Source organism: Amblyomma americanum, chromosome 7 (assembly GCF_052857255.1).
Source record: "Amblyomma americanum isolate KBUSLIRL-KWMA chromosome 7, ASM5285725v1, whole genome shotgun sequence".
NCBI classification, from domain to species: Eukaryota; Metazoa; Arthropoda; class Arachnida; order Ixodida; family Ixodidae; genus Amblyomma; species Amblyomma americanum.
Window position 1 is genome coordinate 107,536,252 of NC_135503.1, and position 12,093 is coordinate 107,548,344.

The 12,093-nt window shown below is 45.4% G+C and overlaps 2 protein-coding genes across 16 annotated transcripts in view; one reads left to right on the plus strand and one right to left on the minus strand.

Moving 5' to 3' along the window:
* LOC144099462 (uncharacterized) overlaps positions 1–2,943 on the minus strand; it is a 111,908-nt gene extending 108,965 nt beyond the window's left edge. Inside the window, exon 1 of one of the 6 annotated variants that reach the window (XM_077632776.1) lies at positions 2,427–2,943. The gene's annotated coding sequence lies outside the window, so the exon portion shown is untranslated. Of the gene's footprint in view, positions 1–2,089 lie in introns of all 6 variants that reach the window. The other 5 variants (XM_077632775.1, XM_077632774.1, XM_077632777.1 and 2 more) reach the window with 5 other exon arrangements.
* LOC144099464 (uncharacterized) overlaps positions 2,838–12,093 on the plus strand; it is a 45,370-nt gene continuing 36,114 nt past the window's right edge. For 4 of the 10 annotated variants that reach the window (XM_077632784.1, XM_077632781.1, XM_077632789.1 and 1 more), the window contains exons 1-3: positions 2,838–2,954; positions 5,038–5,209; positions 6,792–6,844. In XM_077632784.1, coding sequence (XP_077488910.1) covers positions 5,141–5,209; positions 6,792–6,844 — 122 coding nt within the window. In that variant the 5' untranslated portion in view covers positions 2,838–2,954; positions 5,038–5,140. Of the gene's footprint in view, positions 2,955–3,087; positions 3,144–3,246; positions 3,331–5,037; positions 5,210–6,791; positions 6,845–12,093 lie in introns of those variants that run through there. The other 6 variants (XM_077632787.1, XM_077632788.1, XM_077632790.1 and 3 more) reach the window with 3 other exon arrangements.

Sequence of the window (12,093 nt, forward strand, 5' to 3'; positions counted from 1 at the left end):
ACAGAATAAACTGACATTACAAATATTTATCCAATAGCTGAATGTTAGTGCAGGAGCAAGTGCACACTCTTTTGCGACACAAGAAAAAAATATCTGAAATCATCTTTCGGTGCTCTCTAACACTGGCAAGCTTACTTCATCACAAACCTAGAAATTTAACTCTTCTTTAAAGTCCTTCAATACAACACAAACGTCATGAAGGCCACTAGAAGGACAACGAAGTAGGAGAGCCAACACTCATTGCCAATTATGCTTGGTAGAATCCAGTATGCAAGAGTGTAATGAAATCCTTGGCTACCTTGAAACAAAGTGCACTGCAAAGTGAAAACAGGAAAAGCAAAAAAGCATCCATGCACAAATTCTGGTTTATACTAACACGTTGCACTGCTCCAGATATTTTTTTTCCTCTCGTTTAGCCACATACCAAGGTACTTCACATCGTCAATCACGGTGCCTTGTATTTCTAGTGGGTCTCCCCTCTCATCATTATAACCATTATCCCAGGTTACCCTCTACTGAAATGAAATGGTTCTAGCGTAATGGAGCCTCGCCTCATTTTTCTTCATCAGCTAGGGAATTCTAACTTATTGCCCTCCTCACTAAAGGTCTTAACTAGTTCCTGCAACCTATCTCACTTGTCTGCTAGCAGTACAATGTCATCCGCATACATCAGTCTGACCAGCAGTTGATTTGCCTTCCTGCATATAACTCACGTCAACTCCTCCTTTACTCTCTTTCGACCTTTTCCATTTGACTCATGTATATCAAGAAAAGCAAAAGTGATAGTGGACAGCCCTGTCTTAGCCCAGTTTTAATTTTAGCTGGTTTTATAGTTTCTCCACCACCTCACTGTCTTAATATGCATGTTGTAGAAACTCAACCAGATTTCCATCTGGACCACATCCCTTCAGCTGTCCACCAAGCTTTTCCTGATTCATATTTTCATATGCCCCCTTGAAGTCCAAAAATGCTATCCATAGAGGACTCCAACTTGCCTCAGCTATCTCTATACACTGAGCTATAATGAATAGATTGTTCTACAACCGGCTGTTCTTTCGGAACCCATTCTGCAGCTCTCCCAAGATCTCCTCACATTCTGCCCATTCTCATTTTCACCATCTGCAATGCTAGCCTGCTGAATTACACTGGACCCATAATGGCCAGCAATGCTAACAAAGAACATACAGTGGCACAGCCAGAGCAAGGTGACTCATTGGAACACCCAGCACAATCAAGCAAAGATGACCTAGCGATATGTCAGAACATTCTCACGATACACAATTATCTGCCTAAGTGCTCTATGTCCTCGCCCGAGGATGCAACACAACACTTCGTACTGCTGCCCCAAGATCGGGGAAGACATGAACTATGGTTGAACATGCGCCGCAGCTCAACAGAACAGGCGTTGGTGTCCGACACGCGTGAGAAATGAACTCGCCGGGAGAAACGACCGGCAGTCGTGCACATCGCCATCTTTGCGAGATGAATGCACTACATATCCAATGGTCTGAAATATGCAGAAATACGGAATTTTGTTGCATTTTTTTCAGCTCCAAGCTTTTCACGCAGCTCAGCTCAATGGAACCCATGCGAGCGCACGCGAGTGGCAGATTGCGCTGATCGGGTGAGCTCAAAGCATGAAGAAAAACGCAGCTGCAATTCAGCTTTCTCCGAGCGAGACCCTGGGCGCCGCCGTGGCTGAATGCAGTGTTTTAGGACCTCGTAAGCGCAATTTACAATCCCGTAATGCAATTAGGAAGTTGTGACGGCGGAATGCCGAGTACACACAGAACAAGCGTCCAGTCCGTAACTGGCTGCCGCAAATTCTTTTTTTCTTTCTACGAGTTCTTCCGACCATGCTTTAGAAAAGTTCGCTTTCTCCCGTAAAACGGTTGCTTTTCGCGGCTACACATAGCAAGCACAAGTGCAGCCGGCACCGTCTTGCTGCCCGTTGTGGTTCCCGCAACGTGGGGTGTTCACAGAGGCGACATCCAAAGTGCACAAATATAGCTTGCCAGCATCATCGAATTTCACCTCGTACCGCGCGGAATGCGGGCGCCGCGTACAACAAGGAAGGCCTGTAACGTACCGTGACTACGGAGAGCGCAGCGGGCCCTTATTGTGCAGATGGCAGACAGAGTTTCGATGCTGGCTGCTGTGACCGCAGCGACGATTTCGCCTGAACGTTAGAAGGGAGCCCAGGAATTAAGCCTAACAACAACCGCATTGTTTGCGTGCCGCAAAAATACGACAGGCACCGAGGACGGATCCAGCCTGCCTCGTCATTTCGGCCGACCGTCGGGCGACACACGCAGCTCGAACCGCGGTCCAAGATGGGTCTCCTCCGTGAACGCGGTCGTGGCGGAGCATGGCTTTCGAGCATCCACTACTGACAAATCCACTTCCGCGAGAGAAAAACCACTTACGACGGGCCTGCTCCGCTCAACTCCGGGTCCCAGCGACGTTTCGCAGCGTTGAGGCCGATTGCACGCCCGTAGAAAAGCTGTTACCGCGTCCCGGTGCACGCAAACATCCGCGGACGACACTTTTTTTTTTCGTCCCACTTCCACGATCTCACGGCGGAACAGTCATGATAACCCACTGGTGCCAAAATACAACAAACAGATGCCGGGGTTGTCCAGCAATCAGGTGGTTATGCAAATATAGGGCTAGCTGCGACTCTGGTCTTTTCAGCACTTGATGAGGGCTACCCGCAGCTTTGGGCCTCTCCGACTCTCCGAACACAACCGCGAAAAGAAGCACAATACGCCAGAAACGGAGCGAAGTGCGGACCTGCGGAGACGAGAAAGGCTCGTATCAAAGGTGTCGCCATCTATGCGCAATTTAAATTTTTGCTTGCGCTCGGTAGCGCGCCCCTCCGGGGTAGTTTTGAAAAGGAGGGAAACATGAAAACGTGCTCGTGAGCGGTGGGCGCGAGGATTTGAGCTTCGTTGGTGAGTGTCCGGCTGCTGTAGTGCCGAACTTGTTACGTAAGGGACGCTTGCTGTGGGCAACGATTTTGCTGCCCCCTCGACAAATGCTAGTTAATCGGCTTTGCCTGCCCTAGTGCCTCCTTCTAGCGGTCGACCGATTGAAATACTGGATATTGTTTTGTTGCGCTTTGCTTGAATTTGTTACTGCTAGTAAGTACACTATTTTCGCCTAGAGGAAGTCAAATGCCATCAGCCAGGATTTGATTGCAGCGCAGTCTTTGCTGTTTCTGCTTGGCTTGAGTTGGAAGCTGATCTCCAATTGGTTGCACTCCCAATTGGTTTCCTGGGTACCATTTGGAAGGTCCAGGTGGTTCCAATTAAGCGATCCATTAGGAAAGTAAGTGGAAACCAGTGATGTCCTTCACTGAGAGCTGCATATATATAGCTGTCTCTAAAACAGGACACTGATCGAACTAATTAGGTTCTTGTAAAACAGCTATTACTTAATCTCTTGAATTGTTTTCTTCATTTCCACCATCATCGCGTGCAAATAAGACAACTTCAAACGGTGCTGGCTTGTGTTCTGTGGATATATGTTGAGAACTTATGTTAGTATAGTGTCGGACTGTAGTGGTGGTGGTGGTGGAAACATTTATTGCCAAGCGATACAGAGGGGGGCAAACCCCCTAACATTGCACGAGTCAACCCTTAAGGGGCTGCCCTTGTACTGCAGTGTTCTACGTGTGTGATGCATGCTGGTTAGTCGCGCTTGATATTCATATAATTTCCATATAATTGTAATTTCAAGTCCCTTGTAGAAATGTTGGCAGAGGTCTCTCAGCATTCATGGAAGAAAAGCACCTATTGGTTCCAAATGGAATTCTAATTTTTTTTTTGGCTGGCCAGTTCATTCCATTTGGGTCGAATAAGTATGCCATCTGAGTTCAATTGGTGGACCATTTGGTCTGGTTGGGTGACAAATTTTTTCTGAATGCAAGCACCAGTTGGGCTCAATTGGTTGAGCCCAATGGGTGGCAAAAACACAATTTGTTTTCAACCATTTGATTTCAATTGGAAATTTTCCACTTGGACCCATTAATACTTTTTTTGACTAGGTACTTAATAAGTGTTTGGCATATTTGTCCCAAAGGCATGGGACACCTCGAAGCAAGATATGCCTCCACCCACATCCCCTCTCTCTTGCCCCGCCAGTCTGAGCGGTAAATCCAAGGCGGCGTAAATATGAGTGCAATAAAGGAATCAATCAATAATGTTTGACATCTGAGAGGTGCTTTCTCAGAAAAGGTCTCAGCTGACTGAATGAACAGCTGCTTCTCTTCTTCAAAATAGCTCCCTTGACGGAATGCAGACACACTTATAAAAAGAATTGCCATGTGGTGCAATGAGTGGGCATAGGAGCTGCCTAGGAAGAGGACCCAAGGGCAGAGGCAAGGGGCTTCTCGCATATGGCAAGGAAAACATTTAAACTCTTGAAAATTGCTCAACCCATCGTGTGAGTGCCTGAGGGCTGAGCATCTCATGAGGTCAGTGCTGTTTGGAATGCCAGTCACATTGGCCCCACATAAGCAATTTTATCATGTAAATGTTGGAGCAACATGGAAAGGCTGTGATGCAACCAGTTATGGAGCAGTCAGCACTATTGATTTGTGCTGAATCATTTCTCATTGACATGCTGTCACCTTGAGATACACTTATTTCTCGTGAAACATTCACTGGTGCAGGAAAAAACAAAAATGGAGGAAAGGAGTGCATATAACTGCTGCAGTTCCACCTTTTGCTACGTGAGGAAAGGACTGTGTGCTGCCCTATGTGTGTATAATCTGCAAAAAGTGATGTAAACTTCAGTTGCTTGTTTGTCCTTCTTCTCTTCTTCTGTGTGTGTTCTGCCTTGTGCACAGTTTTAAGTCATGGATGCATACCTACTTGCCCACCCTGCAACTCTGCTTAGTGTGTTTTGTTAAGCACTTTAGCAAAAATTGAACTCACAGAGAAACTGGCCTCTCATGAAAATAACTGCTGTGACTAATATGTTTAATTGGGCAGGATTGAAAGTGTTGTTCACTGCTGCCTGTGCCTCATGCAGAACCAACAGATGCCAATGTGGCCATTCTGTTTGACTGGGGCACTGGTGCACGCCCTCAGGCTGTGAGCTGCCAAATTCCTGCAGAGGCACCTTACATCCGGATATGTGGCCAGCCGGTGAGCCGAAGCCGCTTCTCGCGCAACCAGCTAAGCCGGCTGTTTTGGACCTCACAGTAATGTTTCTGTTTGTTGCTGGTGTTGGTGGTGGTGGGGCCGGTAGTGCTTTGTGCAGGCAGAGTGGTTGCCCTGCCTCATTGGAGTCCTCTTGCTCTACGTAGCTCATGATGCAATGCTGCTGATGATGTTTTGACGTGCCTTTTGTATTGTGCTGTCAGTTAGTGTTGTCTTGGATCAGGCTTAAAAAAAGACAAATAAAAACAGCAAGCTTTTGTGTATATAGCAGTTGAGAAATGCACTTACTAAGACGGTGTAAAGGCATCATTGACACTTTCAAAAGCTCGGATTCTGTCACATGCTGGCAGCAGATGGTAACGATAGGGACAGCCTTTCCTGCAAACATCTGCCTTTTACGCTGAAAGTTTTTGCTGCAAGGCATATATTTAAACACATTTTAAGCAACCATATTCAGGCAACATGTACTTAAAGTTCATAAAGCTGTTCAGTACTGTTATAAGTTCTAACAAACATGTCTGACTAGCATTGTTAAGCAAGTTCAGGAACTTTAGCCATTTAGCACCGAAGTTATGAAATAATCAAATGCGAGGTATTGCATGCATATGTAAAACCTAGGTTCATTAATTCTTTAACACAACTGTATTTTAAGAAATTATGATGTCTTGAATCTGTAGTGCAGGGCACTTGGCTCATTTATCTTTTATTCACTTCAATTCGCAAGTACATGCTCCAGCCCGCGTAAGCATTATCGCTTGTGTGCGTGGATGGGCAGCCGGGGTGTGAAGTACATGACTCAGCAGTGAATAAAATAGAAAAACAAAAAAGAGCTCGAACAGGACAGACTCAGAAATTGCTTCCACGATGCAATAAAATATAAACACAAAAACACAAAAGAGCTCGAACCAGACAGACTCAGAAATTGCTTCCGCGATGCGAGGCGAACACATGTACAGAAAACGTGAAGTACAAGGAAGCATTCCACCGTTGTCACTTTAATGCACGAAATGGCAACGCTGAGAACATGGAAAAATAGATTAAAAATTTGTCACTCAATTTGGCACGTCTCTGCTTATTTCATAAGTTCATCGCATTTCCCGCCATAACCACCTGAACACTGTTTACCCTGAACGTGCACATACCACCACATTCCAGCAATCATTTTTCTTAAAAACTGCCCGTGACTGGAATAACCTCTCCGCCGAAGTGGCCACCATCATGAATCATCGACTGTTCAAGACCACTATCGAGGAAGCCTATTCATCAACATAATTTTTGTCCATTTTTTATTAATGTATAATATTTTTTGCCGTGTTATCCCCACCCCTCATGTAATGTCCCGAAAGGGACCTTTGAGGGAAAAATAAATAAATAAATAAATTACTCTTCAACCACGATCGAAGAAACTTGTTAAGTTGTTTTAATCCATTAATGCTCGGGGCGGTTTGCATCTTATTAAAGTAATAAGGAACATAATGACTGCGGGTTTTTTTTCCATAATTATTGTAAATCTGTGGTATGACGTATTTTTTCGTACTTTAATGTTATCGATTTTCAACTAGTGCAAGTTATAACTGCTAGCTCATGTTCTACAGTTATGTTCCTCACTTTTCTTTTGCTCAGGTCAAAGAGTGTTGCGCTTCAGAAAGAGCCAAGTGTCCACAGGGGCTCACATGGTAAGTTTTTTTGTCCCTTTTGTACCAGAGTTGCTTGACGTAAGCTGTCAGTGGGTGTGCTCAAGGGAGGAATTTTAGTGCATGGTTAGACACTTATGCATACAAAATACAATAGTACGCTTAAAATTTAATTTCATGAAAACAAAAGTGATGTTCAGCATTCTAGGAAGGGAACAATGGTTTGCACTATAGATAGTGAGGTAGTGGAAGTTGTAAAGCAATACATACTGCAGTAGAATCTCAATGTTACGGTCACGGCTGATGTGAATTTTGGCATGATACAAATTTTTAAAATTGCCTGGCCAAAGTGCATTATGTACAATGGCCAGAATTTCAGATGTTCTAAATACCCTCCGGTGCTACTACGGATGATACAAATGCAGGAGGTGCAACCGCTTCCGGGAGCACTAAGTGCTGCCCTCACATCACCGAAGTCGTGATTGCTAGTCACGCGGTGCGCACTGTGAGCGCAGTGCGGTACATGACCTGTACAGTTAGCGTCTATTTGAATGTGGCCGCTTTCATGCCGTTCGATGAAAAGAAATAAATTTTTACTGATAAGACGATCCCTCATTCTCCCTGAAATGTGGTAGTGAATGATAATACAAAGACGAAAGAGGCATCCAATCTCGTGCATTTTTTTCATGCAATCTCGCTACTCGAAGCCTTCTGAACTTTTTCCCTGCGGAATACGGCGGACGTCAAGCACACCGACTGTAGGAGTTGGTGTTGCTGAGTGAAATACAGCACATATATATCAGAACAGCAAAGAATAATCCAATTATTTACAATATACCTAATATGCAATGTACACAATCCACTCTTTGTTCTAAAACAAAAGGCAACTTGTATTCACTAAAGGCCTGCGCCTGCTACAGTTTCACTTCCATAGGATCAATCAAGAAATTCAGGTGTGTTCAGCCATCGTGCGAAAATACGAATCCTTAGGGACACAAAACGGTCAACAAGTTTCTGGAAAATTTCTGAGTGCTGTGTGCACGAAACTTGTAGGAGGGCCACACTACTGATAAACATTCGTTTAGTGTCTTTATTGGTTTTTTGACACGACTAATATCCCTTGCTTCAGAAAAAAATTTATATGTCCTTTCGCACTGCTCAACAATTTTCAGAACTTATCAGCTTGCATAAGTTAAATTTTTACCACCTTGAACAAACTCTTTCAGCTGAATGAGTTTGTGTTGTTCTCCGGGCTCTTCCATGGTCAGCAGCTGCATGCAGACCAAACATTGTTCCACAGTAGACAGAATTGGCCAAACTAAGAATCCTGCTAAATGAGAAAGTATGTCGCCCTCGATAGAAGGCACTGGGTGCAGATCGACATCAATGACTTCCTTATTTTCGTCACACTAGCACTGCCTCACATGCTGAATTTCTGGTGAGAGAAGATCAACTAGATAGTCACTGTCGTCAATTTCACAGCCATATATATTTGGAACTTTGAGAAACTGGCTCACTGACACAATTTTAAGGGCATTTTTTAGATCATATACGAACTGGGCACAGGCGCCCGCATTCGGATTACGGAAAACAAATTCTTCAAGCAGTCTTGGACAAGCCTGCCAGTCAGGACAAATTTGTACCCACAGTCTTTCAGGAGGTAAAGGTGTAGCTTCAGCACATCTGTCGACATGATTACACCTGACTGGCAGGGCTTCCAGATTTTTCGCACACCAGTGCTGAGTTCTGAGACAACTTCTGACACAAGGTTCAAAACTGAACCTGCCCGCTCATACTTTTCTTTGTCAGTCATGCTTAAGGTGACCAACGGATAGTGAGCTGTCATTATCGTGTACACCTTGAATAAAAGTTCAAAAAACCAAGCAGTGGTTTCAGTTTTCGATGGTAACACTCCTTGATCTACAAGGTACCTAATTCCTGCAGGGGCTTCTCTGAATAGCTGCACAGCGATTCCGACCTTAATTTTTGTGAAGTGACCATCTGAAAAATGAATTTCTCCGAGGTTTGAAGCAACCTTGAGCTGGTCGTCGTGCTGATATTCAATCAAATTCTCAACATGCCCTATCAAAATTTCAGTGCTCGGAAAATTAAATCTTCACACAATCTTTTCACTAAGATGCATTACATTCTTCCTCACAAGATGTCCTTTAATATTCTGAAGTACATGAGCAGGGTTGGGCATAAATTAAAGCTCTCTTGCATAACAAGGGTGGGGAACACTGCACACAGTCACCGAGTTACGTGAGCTCGACAGACTTAAAGACCTCCACATGGCTCGGTTGGAGGCACCCATGTCACAGGTCACACAGAACATGCGAAGAGAGATCTCTGAGCAGAGTAGTACGAGATGAAACACAAAATCTCTCAACAGGTCACCGGAAACGTAAGCACCTGTAAAATGATAAGCTATCACTTGCTTCCAACGGCTGTTCATGCCCCCAGCCATGAACACAAGTGCATGATTAGCTGGTTGATCAGACTCTGGCAGAGTCATTGTTCTAAGAAAAATATCAGAACTGCGATCTAGCTCTAGCCCTTTTCTGATCTCCATTTCGTCCAGGAACAATATGCAGTCTTACTCAATATTGGCCATCATGGATATCTTGGTCTTCATTATTTCAAATCCTTCAGTGAGCAGGCCTGGTTGGAATGGAAGGTGCTGGAGCCTTCTGCAGTGTGTTCTCCTTGACGGCAGTGGATTGTCTTGCTCAAACAGAGCATCGCATCCTGTAGAGCCACAAGCAAACTTCAGCTGCAAAGCCTTCTTTACTGTCGGTGGAGTCCATGAACAGCCCTTTCTTTTGTGGTTCTGCAGAGCGACTTTCTGATCTTCGTTCAGGAAGCTGAGATTCGAGGTCAAGGTAGACATTTCTTTCTGAAGTCTGTTTGTAGTTCTAATTTCTCTTTCCAGCTTTTTCTTAGTCATGGAGCATTGTTCCCTCAAAATAGAGTTCTTATTTTGAAGGTCCTGTACTTGTTTCACGAGCTTAGTTGCGGACATAGAAAACACATCTGCTGTTCGTGCTGCACTGTCCCTTGCATCATCAGCATAAGTAGAGGTTAATGACTCGACGTTTCCGAGTCGAAATGTTTACTTTTGAGAAAGTATATATTTCCTTACACCTGAAGTCAAAAATCGCCAGCACAGCTGTGGATCTAAGCAGGCGCCGTCCATCCTGCCGATTGGTTTCATATTGTTCTTGGTCAAAATGAAGCTGAAATAAAGGAATGCATGGTAATACGAGGAACCAGAGCCTTTCATCAGTCAGATGTAAGGCTGGTGGCGTTACCAGCTTGACAAAAGGCAGTGAAACCCAGCAGCAGTTGTGATAAATATAAATAATCTTAGGGTATCATGACAAAACACATGCAATAGTAAATTCACAAACAGTATGTTCACTATTAACGTAGATATATGCACCACCTTGACACGCTCACAAAAAAAAAATATGAGGACTCCATCCCCTGTTTTGCTTCGTTCTCCAAGAAATTATATCCGACAAGTTGTCTTTGACGATTGCTAATTACAGTAATTACGAAGGTGCAACTTTTCAGTGTGCATCATGCCTCCGCCCCAACAAATATTGTTCTGAAATGGAAGCGTTTCGCATGCCTTACCTCGCATACCTTGGAGTTGTCTGTTGGCTTCCAGCCGTCTCGTTTGATCTGTGTTTCCCACTTTTTTCTGCACGCACTGTCTCGAGGAAAGCGAAGTAGCCACTGTCCTTTTTTTAGTGTGAGCGTGTTACATGGCAAGTACGCGCATTGCGCGTGCCGTGCTTCCGTGGAACACAGACGGACGCTCGGGATAGAAAAGCCTTTATTTGTACCGATCAGCGAGGTTATATAGACTGACGATTCGAGGATGAGGGGAGGAAGGAACGAGGGAAAGTGTAAGAGACATGCGCTTGGCATTCGCCACGGTGATAAGGCAGAGCGTTTACAACATTTTTCTTCCCTTAGTGATAAAGTCGCTGTATTGGCTTCTTTTGGCGCGTGGAACGTCGCAGTGACTGCAGCGTGCATGGTGGCTGCGCCGATGCAGTTTCTTCCTGCTGCTGCGGCGGCGGATGGCCTTTTTCATCTTGCGCTGCTGATGAATTCGCCGGTGATGTAGCCTCTGGAGGTGGCGTATCTGCTCGAGGGATCGCACGCTCCACTCCTTTGTCGTGCGAGACCGGCGATGGCATCTCTGCTTGCACAGCGTTGTCTTCCACAGGGTCATGATCCAGCGCATGTGGGGGAGTTGTGTGTCGAACACGCACCTGGTCGACGTGACGCCTGACCGGTCCGGCTGGTGTCTGTATGGTGACCATTCGTGACCCTCCAGTAGACGTGACTGTTCCAGGGAGCCATTTTTCTCCTGCGCCAAAGTTACGTGCATCCACTGCAGCTCCAGGTAGAGGTAGTGACCATTCATCTGGCTCCGAGACAGAATCGGGAGGGAAGCATGTGTCCAGACGAGACCGGAGACGAAACCAAGAAGCGCCCCTGAAGGAGACTTGCCCGAGCTGTTAGGCGTCCTTCTGTAATTAAAATGCAGTCTGGAAATGTGGGTATCTAATCTTTCGGTCCCCATCTTCTTGAGGCCATCGTTTATCGTTCTGACTGCTCTTTCAGCCATCCCATTAGACTGTGGGCGAAACACAGCCGTTCAAAGATGAGTTATATTATTATTTTTCATGAAGGTAGCGAATTCATGACTGGTGAACTGAGTTCCGTTGTCAGAGACCACAGTCCTTGGAATGCCAAACCTGCTGAATATCTCGCGCAAGCAATCCACTGTAGCAGTAGCTTGCTTCATAGGGACTGCCTTGATTCACTTGCTGTGCGCATCCACTGCAACGAGAATCTTGCTTTCCGCAAATGGCCCTGCGAAATCAACATGTATCCTGGACCACGGTTCTCGAGCAGTTGGCCAGCTCTCTGGTGGTGCTGCGGCTGGCATGGGCAAGTTTTGGGCGCAGTTCTGACATGTTCCTGCTATTCGTTCTATGTCGTGGTCCAATCCTGGCCACCAAAATGATGATCTGGCAACTGCTTTAATAGACCCCTGGTGTGTTTCGTGCAGTAGCTGCAAAACACGATGTCATGCTTCCTTCGGCACTATTATGTGGTGCCCCCGCTACACGAGCCCATGGGCCAAAGACAGGCCTTGTCTTTTATCGAAAAATGGAATAATACTCTCATCATCTATACATCTTGTGGTCGACGGCCAGCCATCCTTTGCCCACTGCGCAACCCATTTTAGTTGCAGGTCATTAGCAGTT